This window comes from Silurus aristotelis (assembly GCF_946808225.1).
Source record: "Silurus aristotelis genome assembly, chromosome: 8".
In the NCBI taxonomy this organism is placed as follows: Eukaryota; Metazoa; Chordata; class Actinopteri; order Siluriformes; family Siluridae; genus Silurus; species Silurus aristotelis.
In genome coordinates, this window is record NC_139581.1 from 19,810,940 (window position 1) to 19,832,882 (window position 21,943).

At 39.8% G+C, this 21,943-nt stretch overlaps 1 protein-coding gene across 8 annotated transcripts in view; it reads left to right on the forward strand.

The window, feature by feature from the left end:
- igsf9ba (immunoglobulin superfamily, member 9Ba) overlaps positions 1-14,741 on the forward strand; it is a 79,037-nt gene extending 64,296 nt beyond the window's left edge. For 4 of the 8 annotated variants that reach the window (XM_083549371.1, XM_083549373.1, XM_083549372.1 and 1 more), the window contains 3 exons: positions 502-2,031; positions 2,666-2,711; positions 3,968-4,053. In XM_083549371.1, coding sequence (XP_083405497.1) covers positions 502-2,031; positions 2,666-2,708 — 1,573 coding nt within the window. In that variant the 3' untranslated portion in view covers positions 2,709-2,711; positions 3,968-4,053. Of the gene's footprint in view, positions 1-501; positions 2,032-2,665; positions 2,712-3,967; positions 4,093-13,404 lie in introns of those variants that run through there. The other 4 variants (XM_083549367.1, XM_083549369.1, XM_083549368.1 and 1 more) reach the window with 1 other exon arrangement.
- Positions 14,742-21,943: the final 7,202 nt, after the last annotated feature.

Sequence of the window (21,943 nt, forward strand, 5' to 3'; positions counted from 1 at the left end):
CATCCCTTTGCCAGTACATGGCGTTGGTTGCCTTAGCTGCATGCTTTCTTCTTTTGTGGTGCGGACATAGATTGACTATAGATTGGTTAACACCCCTTTGACAAATTAGAATACACTGCTGCTCCTATGTTTACCTACATACAGATTTTATTTCTTGAGATAGATGATTATTTATTATTATTATTAACCGATTTTGTTTGAAGGTTGATAGCTATGACAGTCACATACTGTATATTGGCCTTGTCCAGACTGCTACTCAATCTTTTTGTCTCTTGTTTCCATTCTGTTTTCCCTTCATGGTGCACCATGACACTGTCTTTTTGTTTCATCTCCAAAGTGTGAATCTGTTTTGAGTGATAACCAAAATGAAACACCAAATATTTAGATTATGGTATTCTATAATTCTCCAAAGCTTTGGCGAGAAACTCAAAAAACAATACTTAATGCATATTTATGCTGTATTATACAGTATAATAAGCATTGTGTTTCTCTGATTTGCAGGCTGTCCTCTGGAAAAATCAGTCCAGAGAGCATTGCTTCCTCCCGCCCGCCATCTCTGGCCAGTGTAGGCACAACTGGCCTCTATGTCAAGAAGCTGCCAAGCCCGAGGAAGGAGAAGGAGCTCTCGCTGTACAAGCGAACGAAGCGAGCAATAACTGGCAAGAAGTATAGTGTGTCAAAACATGAGGCCGAAGTCACCACTCCCATTGAGCTGATAAGCCGTGGCCCAGATGGCCGCTTTGTTATGGAGTCATCAGACACAGACACATCACTGAAGCCATGTCGCATTGAGGGTTTCCCCTTTGTGGAGGAGTCAGACCTGTACCCTGAGTTCAGGCAGTCAGATGAGGAGAATGATGAACCTGGGCCGCTCCCCCCAGTTATGGCCACGCTCAGGCCTCAAATTTCGCCTGTGTCCTCAAGCCAGGAGTCCTACATGGTGCAGCCCCCAGCCTACAGCCCTCGTTTTCACAGGCCTATGGAAGGTACGAGCATCTTGGAGGGTAGTGGGCTTCAGGCCACAGGGCAGAGCCGAGTGTCCCACTTTCACAGAGTCTTTCCTCCGGGCCCTTTCTATGGCTATTTAGGTAGTGGCGCCGAGCTGGAGCTGCATCCTCCATTCTACGCAGCCGATGTGAGCCCACGCAGTTCAGCCATGTCCTCCTCTTCACCACCGTGCCCCACCGAGGGGTCCTTCCACCATCCTAACATTGCTTCTGGCCACACCCTTCCGTTGGCACATGGCCCGCACTCCTCTCGCTCTACTGACACTTGGCGCCCTCCTGACTTCCCCTTTCTAGGTCAGGAGGGTGCCTGTGTCATTTTGCCACCGCACCCTCCTCCCCCCCATCTCCGGCGTGATGTGCCCGAGCCACCACCGTACCCGTCGCGTAGTCACGCCCCCTCCAGCTCGGCGTTCCTGAGGCTGGAAGCGCTCCCTTCTCAGGGCCTAGCGGGCACACATGCAGCTATGCAACAGGCCCAGATCGTGGGGCAGTTGAGACACACTGCACACGGGATGGGTGTACCAGTGTTGCCTTACCCAGGCCGAGCAGGGAGCCCCAGCACTCTACGCAGTGAGAGCTCGGACGAGCCGTGGTTGAGCCCGAGGGCGGCACGCCGCCTGGAACTGGGCCTGCAGCAGGTGGTGCTGCAACCATCACGCCTCTCACCCCTCACTCAGACACCTCCTAGCTCCCGTGCTGGCTCGCCCGACATCCTCGTGCGCCCGCCACCACGGCCGGGCGTCCTTCGCTCCTCACGTTCACAGGAGATACCCGAGAGCATGCGTCACATCACCTTCTCCCGGAGGTCCCTATCCTCTTCCCCTGCCACCTCTCCCACCCTGGGTTCAGGCTCCATTCGCCTGCCTGGCCTGGGCTATGGTGCCCATGTGGCCTTTGCCACTGCAGCAGCCAGCTACCCATCACAATCCCCCTCACCCCCAGCGGAGAGCAGCGATGCATTTGGTCAGCTGCCATCTCAAAGGAGGACAGATGAAGAGATGCTGCCCTCAGAGCCCTCACCAGGGTAGGTGAACCATTGGTGGTTCCAAAAACATGACAAAGAGATCATATTTTCATCAATCTGCAAAAGCAATTGTTTTCATGCTTTTGCTATTTTTATTTTAAAACAATCCAGCAGAAGCCTCAGTAAAATACATATCATTTGTACAAATCAGATATTGACTTCTATATTAACCACTCTCTTCTGCTACAATATCTGTTTTTTTTTTTTTTTTTTGTTAGCTTTAGAGAAGTAAGCATTATCCTTGTTATCTTGGTTTTTAAAGTTACGCTTTTGTAGCCTTTTAAATGGTTCAGCAATTGTATAATGCTTTCCTAATGATTTCATGACTCTTTTACTTTTTTGTCCTCTTTTATGGGCTGGCCATCTCATGTCATCTTCTTCAGCTCATTCAGTCATCTCTCTCTTAGTCTCTCTCTCTTTTTCTCTCTCTCTCTCTCTCTCTTCCACCCCCACTGACTCAGCGCTTTCTTCATCAGGGTGGCCTTCTTAGGAGGCCTTCCCTGCCAGGGATGAGCCTGCACTCATCTCTTGCAATTTTCACCATCCTCATCTAGATTAGCGACGGCTGATTTAAAACATTTTTGTTTTTCCAGGCTTTGGTAGTCTTACCTTCTTTGTTTTTGATTGATCTCAGCTATCTGGGCAGCATTGTTGTGACCAGGTCCTCTACACCATAATAGGTAAGGGTTGAGTCCATGTCTGAAAGGGGAGAGGTTAGCAGGTGGGGCCTTTAATCATTTTATTCATTTAAAGGGGAATTACACTGACCACTTTTTTAATGAAACACAAACATTATTAATTGGCCAGATTAAGTATTAAATTTTTTATTGTTTCAATTTAAAATATTTATATAAAAGGTAGCTAATTTGGTGTGAGGTTGCCCTAACAAGAAAAATATTGTTCCAAATAATATTTAATAACTATACTTTTTTTTTTAACTTGCATATTCCCCTTTAAACATTGATTCCATTTCTAAAACTATGCATGTCTTCTTCAAAAAATCTCTTCTTCAATGACGAATCAGTAATAGTGGTCCTGAAACTCAAATTCTTGTCCCATTTGTTGTCCCAGTGGTTTGGTTTCTTTTTCTCATGTGACTGTTGTTTAATTACCATTCTATTCCCTTCCTGCCATCTTTTCTCCTGTCAGCATGGTGAAGCCACTCTGTTCATGCTAACCAGAGTTGTGCTTGATGTGACTGTAGGACTGTAGTGTGTCAGCCATGTCTTCCCCCCTCCTCTACTAATGCCTTTCGCTTTCTCTCTCCACAGCCTCAGCAGCAGGGGAGGCTCTCTATAAACGCTTTGTGTTTCTGTGCCTTGTGATTCCCATGACTTGTTGGCTGACTCTTCCGTGTGGACTTTTCAGTTTTCATGGTCCCCTTGTCGTGATAGTGGGATGGCATGTATGATTAAAATGTTAATAAGCAGGAAGAAGGTGCTTTTTTATTTAGAAGGAAGAAAATCACTTTAGTGTTTCTAGAAAATGTTTCTGAGCAACTGGGTTTTGACATTTTACAACAGCTTGAGGTAAACCTACAGTATGAACTCTGCAATGCCAGTTTTCTTTTTTCTTTTTTTACTGACTCTCTGGAGACTGAATGACAATTGACAATGTGAATAAGTTATTGCTCACAGGAAATCATTATTCTGGATTTGAGTGTAAACTATTATTGGATTGTTTCTTAAAAGCAAAAACTGTATATTATCAGACGTGACCTAACTTTATTAAATTACTCTTAAAATGATTGCCTTTTTAAAGTATGCTTTTTTATATTCTGTTGCTCAGTCGGACTAGTAAGTAAAAGATTAAAGTAAGGCATCTCTGCTTCTATATGTTAACCCGGGTTACGTACTTCTGCAAATAAACTGGTATAGACGTTGTTCGTTGTGTAAAGGAATGCTGCTTATTTTTCCTCTGCCTGCCTGTTTTATAGGGAGCCTGTAGGTGCAGAGAGAGTGCCTGCAGGGTCTGAGAGCTTCGAAACACTGTTTTATCATTGTATGAAAAAAAACAAGAAAATGGCTGCCAACAACAACAACAACTCCAAGAGCAGAACAGGTCAGTATATAAGACCATACAAGTAGACCACTATGTAATATCTGATTTGTGTGGTAGTTTTGTGAAAGACAGTTCTGATGTGATTTTGCAGTTTAATCAAATACATTTTATATAATTCAACCTATAATATTGAAATATTTTTAAAACATTATGTTGGCTGTTCAGAGTTTACAAATGTTCAGGGTGGCATATTTAGTGAATCACAGCTAATTTGAAAACCAGTATTGGATCACTAATTAAGCAGTGTAACTCTTTATAGACCTGACCAAACCATGAGAAAATATTTTTTTTTCTTTATAATGGAGTTTTTACTGATGCATTTATTGACAACAATTTCCACTATTTAGAAATAACAATAATAACTCCACTGAACTCGGTAAGAAAACCGTGTGCCCCCACAACTACGCTAAAACTCGCGTACCTTTCCTTTAAGAGACAGGACCATTAAACTGTAAGAGCACAGCTCATATTCCAACTTGACTTATTAAGCATTACCCAAAAAATACAATCAAATACAAACAATCCCAACCCAAACAACCACAGTGTATAGCAAGAAAAAAACGCAGTTCACAGCCTGGCTCACACATACCCAGCCCCAATTGTTATGGGTCTATCAAGCTCATTGGTCCTGGTCTTCACACATTTTTGTGGAACTAGACCATGCTCGTCTTTCACAGTGTGGATCACTTTATCAATCACCCATGAGTTTCGTGGTGCTGACCCGTCAACAAGCAATACAATGTCTCCAAAAAACAAAGTTCTGACTTGTATGCTCCCACTTCTGCTGTTTTTGGAACTCAGGCAGATATTCCTTAGTCCAGCGTTTCCAGAAGAGACCCGCCATATACTGGACTTGTTTCCATCTATGACAAGCATAGAGGTCCTTTTTCAAGTAAAAATCCAGAAGGCATAAATGACTGTGTTTTTATTAGAAGGAGGTGGCTTGGGGTGAGCGCCTCTGTCATTTGGATCACTGGAAGGTGTAGATATCGGTCGGCTGTTTTTAATAGATTCAGCTTCACAGAGGAATGTCTGAAGGCCTTCTTCATCCAGCCTTTAATCTTTCAAGGTGACATTAAGTATTTTTCTGACAGATCAAATCAGATGCTCCCATACCCCTCTATGATGAGAGCCAAATGGAAGATTTAACATCCACTTGATGCCACGCTGGCTCAAAACATTTTCTATTTTGGAGATATTCCATTCTTCGAGAGTCCTTCTGAGTTCCCTTTCAGCTCCAACAAAGTTTTTTCCATTGTCAGAAATGTATTTCTAAAACCTGACCTCTTGTTGCAATGAAGTGTCAAAGAGCATTTATAAATGAGTCTGTGTCCTACGATGCTGCCACCTCTATGTGAATAGCTCGGGTAGCCAGACATGTAAAAATAAAACCATATCTTTTTACAATTGCCCTTCTGCGCTTGACATCAAATGGTCCAAAGTAATCAATTCCTGTTCTGGTTAAAGGTGGTTAAAACTCTATCACGTGGTAGATCTGCCATTTGTTGCCATATAGTTGCTCCATGTAATCTTCGACAGGTTCTGCACTTCTGCTGAATTTGCATTAGGAATCCAGGAACTTTGACACAAAACAGACAAAACATGGTTATGCCCATCATGGCTACTCTTTCATGTATTTCTTCTAATTCTATTCCTTTTACTAATTCTATTCCTTTTCACTGGTTCCCCCCCCCATAGCAGGGTAGTGATTTTCTCAAGAAATTTTGTTTGCTGGCAGTGATTATTATTTCTGCTTCAGCTTGCTCGAGCTCATTCACTGTTAGAGGTCTCGTGTCAATGTTTGCTTTGTAGCTTGAAATTTCCCTTTGGAGCTGTTAAAACTGCTTAGCTTTGTCCTTTTCAGGTTGTACAATACCTTTCTTCAGAGCTTTTCTATTTTTGGACAATTTTAATAGCTTGTTTTTCAATCTGAAAAGCCATGCTACCGCTGTTTATAGATGTGTCCATGATAAGTAATAATCCGTTAGCTGTTGCATGGTGTCTGGTGTCTCTTCAGCTGTGAGAGAATACACTTCTTTTCTTCTCAGTATCTCATGTAATGCCTCTTTTAGGTCATCTGGCTGCGTTGGTCATTTCTCAGCTGCCTGGGTGATAAAGTCTGGTCCACAGAGCCACAATCTGTTTGGCAAAAAGGTGTTGATGTTCTGACCCCTTGACACACAGTCTGCAGAATTAATTTGAAAGCACATTTGTATAATGCCACTGACATACGGGAGATGTTTGCAAGATTGCCTGAAACCCGGTTTGCACAAATGTGCGAAACCTCGACGTCTCATTGCCAATGTATTTAAGTACTGCTGTGCTATCAGTCAAAAACATTGACTCTTCTAGCGGCAGCTGCAACTCCTTCGGTAGCATTCTGTCCACACAGTCTGCTAAGGTAGCTGCAGTGAGCTCTAAGTGAGGAATGATCATGGGCTTTAAGGGAGAAACTCTAGATTTTCCTAAAACAAATGCACAATGACTTTGATTGTTTCTGTTTCGCTGAACCAGGTAGGCTACTGTTCCATAACCCTCCTCACTAGCATCAGCAAAATGATGCAGTTGAAGAGAAACATGCTGACCAAAGTTTTCTTTCTTGAAGCATCTGTCAACTCCAAAGTCACTTAATTGTTGCAGACCTGGTATCTATTGGCACCACTGTTAGACAATATGATCAGGTACTGTTTTAACCCATCCATACTTCATCCTGCAAAGCTCTTGCAACATTTCCTGGCAGATAAATCATTCGTGCTAGGATTCCCAAGAGATCATACACTGAACTTAGCATGGACAGGATCCCTCTTTTAGTAGCAGGCTTGCTTTGGATGACAACTCAGAACTTGAATTGATCTAACTTTCTTTCCATGGGAAATTCATTTTGATCCACATCCAGATCCCTTACTTCCACTGCCCTATCCTCTTCTGGAATGGCTGCTAGCACCAGCCAGATTTTGCTGATCCACTTGGTTAGCTTAAAGCCTCTCGTCAGACATATGGCTTTCAAGTTATGGTAGAGTGACAAAGCCTCTTTAATAGACTCAAATCACATTAAGCAGTCGTCAACATAAACATTTTGGAGCACTGTCTTTATTGTGCAATCATCAAGTAGACATGTATTATCCTTTGTGCATTGCCTCAGAGCATAAATTGCACAGCTAGGTGATGAGGTCACACCAAACGGGTGCACCTCCTTTCTGCACTTCACCATAGGTTGGCTGGTGTCACCATTTGGCCACCATAGAATTCTGAGTAGATCTTCTGGACAAAGTTTTACCTTGTGAAACATGGCTTCCACATCAGCCATTATTGCCACAGGCTCTTGGTGAAACCTTGTGAGAACACATATTAAGGTGCTGGTGAGATTTGGACCTTGTAGAAGTTGTTCACTTAATGAAGTTCCCTGATACGAAGCACCACATTCAAATACCACACAAAGTTTGTGTTTCATAGGATGATATACTCTGTGATGGTTAATGTACCAAACCTTTCCATCGCTGCAGCCAAGGTCCTTATTTGGAACCTTCACAGCATATCCTTTGGTAATCATGACATTCATGAAGGCCATATAGTCCTTATATAAAGATGAATTTAAATTTGTGGCACGTTGTTTTGCCATGGCACGATTGTTTGGCATTCTGATGTTCTTTAATGGAAGGTAATTCAGTAATGTCTATTTATTATTCTGTTTGACTGTGACCCTCTATCCATAATCAAATGATTCACGTTCCGAGTAGAGTGAGCCTTGAAAGGAGTGGCAGGGCTCCAGACAAAAAAATCAATTTAGGAGCCTGACAAGGTCTTCAAATGTCTTTTGGTACTTTTATTTATGTTTTCACTGACTGACATAGAAAGATGGTCCTCAGTGCCTCTGTTTTTCTCCCTTTCTTCAATGCTGGCACATCAGCAGAAGAGTTGGATAGAGATGGAGACTGAAAAAAGTCTGATATGTTTAGTTTCAACATGTTTTTTTTTTTTTATGAATAAAGGTGAGTTTTGATTGAACTGTCCGGTTATTTTGCTGCTTTAACTCAAACGTAGGTCGTGCATGCGTCTCCGTTTATTACGGCAACAAATTATGTGATAGAACACGCACATAAAAAGTCATAAAATGCAGATTTTACTTCATAATGTGTACATTTAAATGGTCGCAGGCGGTGATCCACTCGTCACTATTGCTCGCAATTTATTATTTTAAGTCGCAAATGCGACCATTTTAGTCGCATAGCCCTAAGTGAGGAGACCCGAGGACAATCCACCTTCTGAGAGTATTGGCAGGTAGCCCTTTTTTATAGGGGCCATACCAGACAAACAGCTGCTTCGACTTCCTCCACAGACTTGTCCAGTGGACGTATGTGTCCAGTGTTAGAACAATAGGTAATGGGGGAATCGAGGGAACCATAGGTACATACCCCTGTCTGGTTGAAAAAAAAGCACTGGCCATGCCAGGGGTAAGCTCCAGGAGAGACAGGGCCATGGAGAGAGCCTGTAGGCCCCCGACCATCTTCACAGAGGATATAGCCAGAAGGAAGACAGTCTTGATAGACAAATATCTGGAAGGGGGGATCAGACAGAGCCTCCAGCACAACGGCCAAGTCCCACACAGGCACTCTGGGTCACATCCCGGGCCTCAGGCTGGATTGGAGGATGGTCTCCTCTACCTCTACCCAAGGGCCACAGACACAGCCTCCATATCTCCAGGCGGGGGTGTTCCTCGAGGAGGCACACCAGGTCTGCAAACCATGGTCTGCCTGTCCATCAAGGGGCCAACAGAAGGAGAACTCTTTCTAGAACTGCCAGGAGCAGTGCGATTAGGGGGACGGTGTACAGGCATAGCCTCGGCCACATCTGTACTATGGCGTCCAACCCCAAGGGCGCTGAGTGAGTGAGGGAGAACCAGAGGGGACAGTGCAATGTTTCCTGAGTCGCAAACAGATCCACCTGTGCTTTGTAAACCTCCGCCATGTCTGCTCCACCACCTCAGGGTGGAGCCTCCATTTCCTGGGCCTTGGCCCTTGCCCTGTGAGGGTGTCTGATTTAGGTATGTAAGCAGCCCTTAATGAGAGCAGTCTTCCCTGGGCCCAGAGGAGGACCTGCTGTGCCAGTCTGTATAGGAGGCGAGAACACAGACCCCTCTGATGGTTGATCCAGCACATGGCTATCCCTCAGTTCTGAGATGAAGTGTTTCAGAGCCAGAAACACGGCATCTCCAGGCAGTTTATGTGCCACGTGAGATGGAGCCTGCTTCACCGACCTAGGGCGGGGCGACCACTCATGACCGCCCCCACCCTGTAAGGGATGCATCCGTTAGCATTACGTGACGACAAGGAGCTCCCAGAACAGGGCCTTGAGACATTAACGCAGGTTTTTTCCACATATCTTAGGCTCGAAGGGCTTACCGCGAGACCTTGATAGTGCGTAGTGGGTTGTCCTTGCGGGAGAACCCTCTGTCTTTGAGGCACCACTGGAGGGGTTTCATGTGCAGGAGGTCAAGTGGAATCACACTGGATGCTGCTGCCATGAGCCCGAGCAGCCTCTGGAACTGCTTCACAGTGAGTGACTGGCCTTCTCTCACTCTCTTGACTGCCATGAGGATAATCTCGATCTGAGCAGAAGACAGCTGTGCCCGCATGATGGTTGAGTCCCACACTTTGCCTAAGAAGGTGGTTCTCTGTACTGGAGGGAGCACACTCTTCTTGGCATTTAGTCTTAACCCCAGCTTAGCTCTGATCGAGCTAATGTCAATCAGTCGTCAATATAGTTTAGAATGTGGATGTGCCGGAATCTCAGCTGGATCAAGGCTGCATCTATACACTTTGTAAAGGTGTGGGGTCAGAGCGCAAGGTATTGGTAAGCTTCGCCCCCAGAAGCAAACCTCAGAAACCTCAGAAACCTCCTGTGAGCCAGAAGGATGGATATGTGGAAGTATGCATCCTTTAGATCTATTGTGACAAACCAGTCTTTGGACCTGATCTGAGACACGATCTGCTTGAGGGTGGACATCCTGAACCTGAGCCTCATTATTGAGCGGATCAAGGAGCATAGATCTAGGATCGGACGCAATCCGACATGCTTCTTCAGAACCACAAAGAACCGGCTGTAAACGGCGGACTTTCTGTGTAAAGGAGAGACCACCTTGATGGCCTCCTTCCTCAAGAGGAACTTTACTTCTTGTTCCAGGACCAGAGCCTGCTCGGGTTTCACCAGCGTGGGACACACCATGTCAAAGCGAGGGAAGGAGGACCCGAACTGAATCGACTAGCCCCTCTCTACCGTTGATCCACTGAGACACGTCTGGCAGGCTTTCCCAGGCTGCCAGGCAAACTTTTAACCTGAGAGGCGGCGGGTCGCCTCCTTCCTGGTCATGACGTCACTCCGCCAGTGGCGTCATGTCTCTCTGTTGAACGAATTTTACATCTGATTTCGGAGCATGAACAACGCGGAAGCATTTCCAAAGCGTTGCGACGCAGCTCAAGTTTTTGATAGGGAACCTTATTTAAGCGTATGAAATTACCTGCTTCTAGGTGGCTTACTTCCAACTCTGTTACCACGCTACTATTCAAAACCTTTTGTTCCCCCATGGTTGTAAGGTTAACCTGTTTACCATTAAGATTCAGATCATTCAAAAGTCTTTCTGTACAAAATGTGACTATGCTGCCAGAGTCCAAGAATACATTTGAAGTTATCACTTTATTTCCCCTTTTTGCCTTTAATTGGACCTGGAACAATGGCCAGAATGTTGTCCGTATACCTGGCCCTACAGGCCATATATTTATTGCTGACTGTATTCACAAATCCACTGACAGCTGACTGTTTCTTGATCATCTTTGGCAGTTTTTCCTTATAAGTGGAATTGTCTCTGGGTTTTATGTGCAATAATGTTGGATGTTTCTTTGAGCAGATTTGAATGGTTGATTTCTTCTGATAAACTTTGCTCATGTGCCCTTGTTTTAAACAACTGAAGCACGTACCTTTGCTATTGAGAAAGGCTAACCTTTCCTTGTGATAAGACTTTTGGAGAATTTTGCAGTGTTCAAAGGTGTTCTAAGACGCAGTGGATAATTTACTGAGATCTCCCCCTGATCTCCCTGGCTTGATGCTAGCAAGAGTCTTTGATTGGTCTTTGTTTTTATCTCTCATGTCCCTGAACAAAGAATGCAGAGCAACCTTGGCTTGTTTATTAAGGAACTTAGATACTATTGCTCGCATGTTGGCTGCGTTATCCAATTTTTCCTTACACTCAAATGTCATTGCATTTGCACAGCTGGTCAGAAATAGAATTGAGAGCTTCCCTATCATCCGCATTAATTGTTGCCAACTTAATGCCTTATCCATGTAGGCCACTGAAATTTTATAGCCATGGCCTAAATGTTCCAATAAAAGTCTCTTGGCCTTCTCATATCCCTGGTCGTGTTTTATGTGAAAACAACTCCGCACTATGTCCCTAGATTGTCCACTGGTATATTGTTCTTAAAAGTACAACCGATTGCTATTGTTCTCTGTTTTACTTTCCAACCCTTGCTCTATTGCTCCTATGTAGAGTATATAATCCAAAGGATCTAAACTAAAAATAAGAATATTTTGAGGAGGTAACATAGACAACCTTTGATGTTAACCAAAAGTTCTGTAATATCTTTCTGCCACTGCATGACAGTGAACAAAGCACACTGACCTCCCAGACCTGCAGGCTGGTTTACAGCACTAGCTTGTGGGCATTGGTGGTATTCTTCTGCATTCTTAATAGATGGAATAACATACATTAGCATAATCACTTGCATCTTCACCCTGTTCGTTGTCTCTTGGTCTTGGTTGTGCATCGTCTTTACTATTTCCAGAACCAACAGACACCACAGAGTGTCCATATTTCTGCAAAATCCTAAGCTGTGCATTAGTGACAGCAAGGGCATTAATTATATAATTATAATTGTTTTAATACAACAAATATAAATGATACGACTGGCATAAAAACACATATTTTCTAAATATAATAATAATCGTGAATCCACTGTGTTTTTTTTTGTTTTCATTTTGCTAGCTTGGGGGTTTGAATTTAGCGGTAATGTATTATGTGTTAGCGGCCAGAGCAGCCCCTTTAAGAAGGTAGCGGATGTAGGTAAGACATGTGACCGAGGCATCATGACATGCATCAAAAGTAAATCATAGACAGATGTGGCAGAGAGAATCCACCGACCTTTCCATGTTTAGTAAATTTAGAGCCATTTTGGGACATCCACCGACCTTTATTTTTCCAAATAAAACATCATTCAGAATCAGATAATAAATAAAACGAAAATAATGGAAGTTATGTATTCTTTCTGTGCGGCCCGGTACCAATTGACCAATGGCCCGGGTGTTGGGGACCACTGTCCTCGATCATGCTTCGTAATACTTGCTGAAGAACAGCCTTCTCACACTTGTATTAGTTCAGAATGACAGAATACTCATACAATGTTTAGCCACCAACACACGTCCGTGGATCATTAACACCTAATTAGCGGCTAAACACAAATATGTTACGAATCATTTAGTCCGATATTCTTTCCTTTAACTTGTGTTCAAAACTCGAGAGCATGAATGGACTTACTTTATCTGCAGGAGGAACCTTATTCCTTTATAGAGATTCTTCCTTGCTTAATCTACCGTGTGTTTATCCAGGTGTGTACTGTAGTCTACACGAGAAGGTTTTCTTACACTGTAGAGGCAGACTTACTTGCGTCCAGTGGTTAAAATTTCCACTTCAGAGATCCTTGTATGCTTACACGAAACATTTATTGCCAACAATTTCCACTATTTAGAAATAACAATAACTCCACTGAACTCGGTAAGAAAACCGTGTGCCCCCACAGCCACACTAAACCTCCCGTACCTTTCTTTAAAGAGACAGTACGATTAAACTGTAAGAGCACAGCTAATATTCCAACCTGACATTATAACCCAAAAAATACAATCAAGTACAAACAATCCCAACCCAAACAACCAAAGTGTCCAGCAAGAAAAAAACACAGTTCACAGCCTGGCTCACACCGACACCTTGTGCATTTCTGCACACTTCAAGACCTTTTAGAATTCATTAATTTAACGTCTGCTCTTAGATTGTTCTCATTTGAGAGAACTGTAAATACCTGAAAAGGACAACATGTGGGTGTTATTGTGTTTGAAAATGTGTACATATGTAAACCTTTTGTTATTCAAGGCTGTATTGTCCTACATTTGTGTCCATTGTTTGATCTTTCCAGCCTTAACCCTATTGTAACTTTACTGATTCTGATGAGTTTTTAAAATGTCATTCTAACTCTGCATTATTCTTTTTAGATGTATCTTCCTCTCAGACCCAGCAGCAAGTCGCATCTCAGGCACCAGAGCAACAACAAAAGATCCTCTTTCCCACAAGGAAGAGGAGGGAAAAAGTACCCCGGAAATCCCCTTACCCTTTCTTATCTTCCATTCTTCGCTGGTATTGCCCCAGAGAAGACAAGAAAGCCCTGTTGGCCAGTGTGAACTCCCAAACTCCCCCAAACTATGGAGCTCTGCCTTGAGAAATCGGAGAGTCACGTACTGATCCATTAATAATAACAGTAGATATGCAGTCAGTATTGAATTTTATTGACCTAAAGATTTATTCACCTTCTGCTTTGGCACAATATTATCCATACAAATGTCTTCTGTAATTTAAGGTGCCCAAATAGAAGAAAAAGTGACAGGACAAAATGTTTTTATATGATTGAATCAAATATCCCATGATTTATATTAAAAAACCTTGCATACAAATTTTTTTTCTAAAGACAACACTCAAGTATGGATTATTTTGTATAGTGTAAAAGTCCCTCAGAACAATAAATTAACACAGGGTTTATCCTTTTTCTCTTACAGAATATACCTCAGAAAACAAAAATAATTTTGGCACATATTTACAGCACTTATACCATCTTTTGTGCAAGCTAGCATTATTTTATAATGAGTTCAAAGGCCTCCATAGCAAAATACCAATAATACGTATTATTATTTGTTCTACTAAGAAGGCTTTGATCCAGAGTGTGCAAAATTGCATTTTATTATTATTATTATTATATGTTTTTGGAAGATTTATTCATCAGTTAAATTAAAATCATCTGATGCAAAGCACCGACGATCAGAAAACATATTTTCAATTTAGAACAAAGTCTTTGGATCATAATGCAATACTGATCTGCTGCTATATCTGGATCTGTCCACCTAAACCTTTCTGAGGGGTCTCTTATGTGCATCGATGTGTACTAAATTTAGCCGCTTTAGCCCAGTTTTTCTTCGAACGCAATGTAAACTCATTTTTATTTGTTGTCTATTCTTAAAACACAGACAATTATTGCTATTTTTAATATACTTAATAGTCAGTGTGGGGACTGGACATAGCATACAAAACATACTTTTGTACTTTTGGGGTAAAAGAAAAATGTATAGTTACAGTGAACAAAAAAAACTTTGGCATGTTAAAAGTGACATTAACACTAGACTGCTAGTATTTTTTTCTCTTAAGATATTTAAAAGACTGCCTTTTTCAGAGGATTTTTGAGTGACTTCATGTTCACACCTCAGATTCTCTTTTGTACATGAGAGATGCTTGGGGAAATACATTCAGTTTAGAGAAAAAAAAGACCTGCTTAAAAATACCATGGTATATATATATATATATATATATATATATATATATATATATATATATATATATATATATATATATATATATATATATATTACAATTCCCATCTGAGTTTTTCAGTGTCTCCTTAAAAATCCGAAATCTTCAGACGGTCTCAAAGTCAAAAGTAATACAAGTATTGTAATTATTGTACTTTGGTGACCCTTGCACAAATGTCCGTAGAAGTTGTGAAAATGCATTGTTAGTGTACTGTTGAACTGTTGAATCAGTTTGATAGAGATATCAAGTATTAACACATAGATTTATATCATATGTACATCAAGGCAGTACTGTAAAGTAGATATTGTGCTGACAAATGAAGACGACGTATACCAATGAGAATTAACACGAACCTAGTCACTGGAAGCATAATGGCAAGATCTCTAGATTGCTTTATACTTAACAAAGTGAACTAATTAAAGTAGCTTGTCCATTTTTGTTAGGGGAACAAAAAAAAAGAAAAAAGCATGGATTCTTTTCATCTTTTGTTTTCTCATCCCATTTGTAAATCTTCATGAGGTACAAACAAAGGTGTGTGTCATTAGTGACCTAATGCATTTTTAATCCCATAAACGCTATATTATGTCTAGAGCTCACTAATATCTGCTGACTTACTACATGCACCGACATGAAGCATTAGCATGTATTGGATCAGTTCGAACCGATGATGAATGTATGGTTTGGCTTGAAGAGTCTGTTCTACTTGTTTTTAAAGCTTGCTGTCTTTTTTTTATTATTTGTATTTTTATTTATATTTTTGTATATTTTTTTTAAAGCCCATTTCTATAGTACTTATTCATCTGAACTGACTTAACAGAATAATCTCTTTTTTCCTAATGTTTTACTAATGCATCCAATACAGCATTTCAGTAAACATGGACATGGAACCATGTTGGAATGTTGCTGTGATCTGCAAAAAAAAAAAAGCCAAAAAATACACCCTGTGAAGACATACAGTATTCATCATTATTCAGATATAAGAAATACATTGGATGACAGAAAGTGGGAAATTGTAAGTGCATAGAGTGTTCGAAAGTTTAACTTTTTCCAGCGCATATTGTAAGTTGGCTGATGGACCTTTATAAGTCTGCATTCGCTTGTGGTTCCTTGTGTATCTCTTCATACATTATATGTATCTGTATGTAAAGCTGCTTTCCATGTTTAGTAGATTGAGAGCCATTTTGGGACACCCAGCTTTCCTGGCTTTTACCTGTCCAATGGACTTTATTTTGGCTAAACATTTATCCAGTATTATATATTTCTGGTTTTGTTTTGTGAGAACCTACAAAAAAAAGACATGTTTACATTACTCAGAGATACAGTGCGAGGACGTGGCACATCATCCTCATTTTGACTTGGTGCTATGTCTTTTTAAACTCTTGTGGTGCTGTGTTCCACAACGTCAACTCAACAACTCGTGTACAGTCCTCTTTGCGCCGCGGTGGTTCCTCTCGTCAAGGTCTTTTAGTGAGTAGGGGTGTAAGCAATAATAACATAACTAACAAGACAGCACTTGCATTCTCATTCTTTCTCGCTTGCAGTAAAAAAAAAGATTCATCGCCAATAACAGATTTAGGGTCAGATGCGATTGAAGATATAATTTTACTGATTTGTATAATGGTCTGCTGACCAAAAAAAAAAGTTTAAACAGGGTATTAAAGAAAGTCCCATTAAGTATGGACAGGATGGCAACCCGATCGATTACATCACTAGAGAATTAAATGCAGTATTTAATTTTTTTTTTTTTTTTTTTTACAAGATTTGATCACATGATTTAAATCAATTTCATTGTTAACCTGTTAGGTCCTAAGTAGTATTCTCTGTACAAACTGACAAGTTTCTTCAGATGATACTTGAATGGGTTCTACTTTAATTTTCCCAGTACATGTATGGAGACCTGAGCTAATGCTCTCTCTCTCTCTCTCTCTCTCTCTCTCTCTCTCTCTCTCTCTCTCTCTCTCTCTCTTTTAGAATATAACTAATGCTGTATATGTAGACAAGCCCCATTTTTGCTTGTTAGGAAAAAATAGGGCTCATACACAGCATTTAGATCACCTGTACTTTGCTGTGTCATTATATATATATATATATATATATATATATATATATATATATATATATATATATATATATATATATATATATATATATATATATATATATATATATATATATATATATATATATATATATATATATATATATATATATATATATATATATATATATATATATATATATATATATATATATAATTTTCTAGTGCTTTTGTCAATTTTAGCCTTTTTATGTTGTATCGTAAATTACTAATTTTACATTCATCAGCTTTCATTCACCTGGACATGTTTCCTGCTCATTTGCTTTTTTTTTCCATGTTTACTAGCACTAAGAATCTAGAATGTACTACAACATTATGCACTAATTTACGACTGTTTTAAGATTAAACCTCATACGTTAGAGATCATGCTAATTGGAAGCATATTTCAAACTGCATTTTCGTGCATTTTATTTTTAAAACTTTCTTTGTTGTGTTGTATAGAACATGTTTATGATTTCATTCATGTAGACAGATTCTGGGCTGACTTTTGCATAAGTTTGTCTTATATTATTTTCCCCACCTCAAACGAAGTGTACTGAGACTGTTCACGTGTTGCAAAAACACCAATAATACACCTTTTTCATTCGTTTTTTTTTTTTTTTTTTTTTATTCGAACGACTGAATGATTTCATACTTTGAAGTGTCATTCGGTAGGTCTGATTTCTTTCAGGTATTATTCTTAAACAGTATGGTGCTGTACCAAAGCCTTATGTAAAATATTGTTCTACTGTATTGTTTCACTCTTCTGCCACTGCTGTTAAGACAAGTGAACATTCTCCAAGAAAATTTGGGACATGTTGCTAGCCAAACTGACTGATACCACTATAATGCAGTGTGCCTCGAATTCCTCGTCCTTGAATCATACTGCTCAGTATAGGCAGGGACTTTTGAACAAAAAAACACACAAAAAAACTCACGCCCAGTAAGACAGTAAGATTTGGTGCCTGGTGTGTCTTCTTCATGTCTGCTGCTAGGAATAAATGTTAATGGTGTCTCATATCTGTATAACATTATCTAAATCATGTTGTGTGTCTCCACTCTTTTAACTCTTTTGGACATTGAGTGCAGAATATAATAGGGATTTTTTTCTGACAATAATTGAAAAATTAAAAATCCATCTATTTCTCCTCAAGATCATGCAGTCCAGCAAATGTGAAACACATAATATTCATACGAAAGCATTTCCCATGTTGCTGCTTTCAGAAACAAGTCAGATTCGGGGTGTGTTGAGACTGTCATGTTTGTAAGCTGTGTAAGATGGTCCAATTGAGCTGATACAAAGTGGAGCAAATCAAATAGCATTGTTTACATCACCAGATGCCCAGATATGCACATTTTAGCGGGTTTTTGTTGTCATTTTTCCAATGCTTTGTTCCATCTAATAACTCTCTAAAATTTTTGTATTTTGATATAATAAAATACATGAGAGTGTACTTGGGTGTCTGTGGCTGACATTTATTTTGGATTCCCCTGTCTTTTTGGAATGCCAATGACTAGCAAAAAAGAAATTCTCCTCTGTAACTACAAGGTATGAGTATTGATCTAATTTAATACATATTATTATTATTATTATTATTATTATTATTATTATTATTATTATTATTATTATTATTATTATTATTATTATTATTATTATTAATAATATCTATAATAAACTATAATGTGTGTGTAAGGTATAATATACCTAGAATAGGTGTTGGTATAATCTAATTGATTTCAATTTACATAGTGCTATAGGTTGAACATACAAAGTGTATAATGTGAATGATATATTGTTTAATTCTATGCAAAAACACCATAAATGCACATTGTGCATTGTGCAGGTTTAGTTTTGTTGTATTTAGTTGTAATTCTTTTATTTCTAGTGTTTTTTGTTGGTAGTGTTTTTTGTGTTTGTTTTTCTGTCTGCCGGTACAATTTACTATGTTATAACTGTAAATGCAAAGCAGTTCTCTGATAAACTATAGACTACATCTCTGAGTATAGGCTATATTATATCAGTTAATATACTGTATGCCAGCACTGGTTAGAATAAAGCCTAAAATCAAAATACTGTATAAAAGTGATAACTGGTCTATCAATAGTCTATTTTTAGCAAAAGCAGAATGTCATGTTTTTTTAGTCTCACTGACAAATCAGTTGAGTGAAAACAGATACAATGAAAAAATAGGTTTTAATAGGCAGTATGCAGGCAAAGAAATCCAAATCAGTACTCATAGTCATAATCCAGTGACAGGTTTAATTCATGCATGGTGCAAACAATACAGACAGGACAAAAAAAAACAGAAACATAGATGAAAACCAGAAAAGCAGTCACAATAAATGGTTTGGTATTAAAAACAAAACAATTAAGCATTACTTTACAAAAGTACATTTTTGGCTCTTATATGACTAATAACCAGTTATTGGTGCATAGTAATCAGGTGAATGTCAAAGTTTTTTAATTAAAGTTGTATGAAAGCAGTGGGACAAATAAAAAATCATAATCAGAATCAGAAAGAGCTTTGTTGCCAAGTATGTTTGCACTTACATTAAATTTGTTTTGCTGACAATAGCTTCCAGTTGCACATTTTTTAAAATAAAATAGAAATAAAAAAGCAAGATAAATAAAAAGAATAAAAGTTATTGCACATTTTTTGTAGAGTATTATTGCACGAAAAATACCGATTCAGATTAGTAAAAGTGATATTGTACATACAGGTGCATCTCAATAAATTAGAATATAATAGTGAATTTGTTTTAGTAATTCAATACAAAAAGTGAAACTCATTATATAGATTCATCACACATAGACTGATATATTTTAAGTATATATATCAATATATTTATTTCTTTTAATTTTAATGATTATGGCTTACAGCTAATGAAAACCCAAAATTCAGTATCTCAGAAAATTAAAATATTACTTAAGATCAATTAAAATAAAAATTTTAAAATTTTAAAAAAGGTAGCTCTTCTATGTTGTTGGGTCTGGTGTCTCATATCTTTCTCTTTACAACACCCCTTAGGTACTCCATGGGGTTTAGGTCGGGCGAGTTTTCTGGCCAATCAAGCACATGGATACTGTAGTCTTTAAACCAGGTATTAGTATTTTTGGCAGTGTGGGCAGGTGGCAAGTTCTGTTGGAAATTAAAATCAGCATCTCCATAAAGCTGGTCAGCAGAGGGAAGCATGAAGTTCTCTGAAACTTCCTGGTTGACGGCTGCGCTGACCTTGGACCTGATTAAACACAGTGGATTAACACCAGCAGATGACATGAGTCTCCAAACCACCACTGACTGTGCAAACTTTACACTGGACCTCAAGCAACTTGGATTCTGTGCCTCTCCTCTCTTATTCCAGACTCTGGGACTTTGATTTCCAAATGAAATTCAAAATCCTCTTTCATTTGAAAAAGACTTTGGCCCATAGAAAAACAGTCCAGTCCTTTTTATCCTTTGCCCAGGTAAGACACCTCTGATGTTGTCTCTGGTTCAGGGGTGCGACAGTTGTAGCCCATGGATACGACTGTGAGTGGTGTCTCTTAAAGCACTGACTCCAGCTGCAGTCCACTCTTTGTGAATCTCCCCAAATTCTAGAATGGGCTTCGTTTTAACCTTTTTATACCACAGTTTTTCCTTCAATTCAACTTTCCATTAATGTGCTTGGATACAGCACTCCATGAACAGCCAGCCTCTTTTGTGTCTTACCCTCTATGTGCAGGGTTTCAATGATCGTCTTCTGGACAACTGTCAAGTCAGCAGTCTTCCCCCATGATTGTGTAGCCTGAACCAGACTGAGACACCATTTAAAGGCTCAGTAAACCTGTGCAGGTGTTTAATTAGCTGATTAGAATGTGACACCACGAGTCTCCAATATTACTTTTTTTTTTTTTAGTTAATTTTGGATTTTCATTAGCTGTAAACCATAATCATCAAAATTAAAAGAAATTACCACTTGAAATATATCAGTCTGTGTGTGATGAATCTATATAGTATACGAGTTTCACTTTTTGTATTAAATTACTAAATCAACTTTTTATTGATATTCCAATTTATTGAGATGCACCTGTATGCTTTCTTTGCACAATGGGGAGAGCATTTAAGTGTTTATGAGATGGATTGCCTGGGAGAAGAAATTTTTCTTGGTGATCTGTAGTGTCGACCAGATGGCAAAAGTAAAAAAAAACATATAGCTTGGATGTGAGTGATCCAGGGTGATTTTCTTGACCCTTTTTCTTACTCTGGATGTGTACCGTTCCTGTAGAGTGGGCAGGGGAGCACCAATAATCCTTTCAGCTGTTTGACCCATCCTCTGTAGTCTTCTGATGTCTAAATTTGTAGCTCAGCCAATCCGGACTGTTTTGGAGTAGTTTCGAAGTGAACATAACAGACTCACAGAGACATGGTGGTTCCCAGGACCTGAATGACTCCACTGCTGCCACAGTGCTGTTCATGATGGTGAGTGGAGGGAGTGCAGGGGGGTTTCTTCTAAAATCCAAAATCATCTCTACTGTTTTGAGCATGGTAATTTCCAGGTTGTTTTGAACCTCACTTCTGTATGCAGACTTCTCACCCTCATCAATGACTGTAGTGTTATCTGCAAACTTGAGGAGCTTGACAGAGGGGTTTGTAGGGGTGCAGTCATTGGTGTACAGGGAGAAGAGCAGTGGGAAGAGAACACATCCCTGCGGGGCACCAATGCTAAAGGTATGGCTGTTTGACATGTAATTCCCCAGTCTCACTAGCTGCTGCCTATCTGTCAGAAAGCTGGTGATCCACTGACAGGTAGAGATGGGAACGGAAAGCTGGGTTAGTTTGATCTAGAGGAGTATTGGGATGATAGTGTTTGAAGGCCGAACTGAGTTTATGAACAGAATCCCCTTCAGGATTTGTCCAGATAAAGTGAAGGATGAAGTGCAGTCTCATGTTCACCGCATCATCCACATACCTGTTTGCTCGGTTAACAAACTGCAGGGTGTCCAGGAAGGGTCCATTGATGTCCTCCATATAAGCCAACACTAGTCTCTCAAATGACTTTATGACTACAGATGTTAGGGCAATAGGTTTGTAGTCGTTATGTCTAGTGATTTTTGTTTT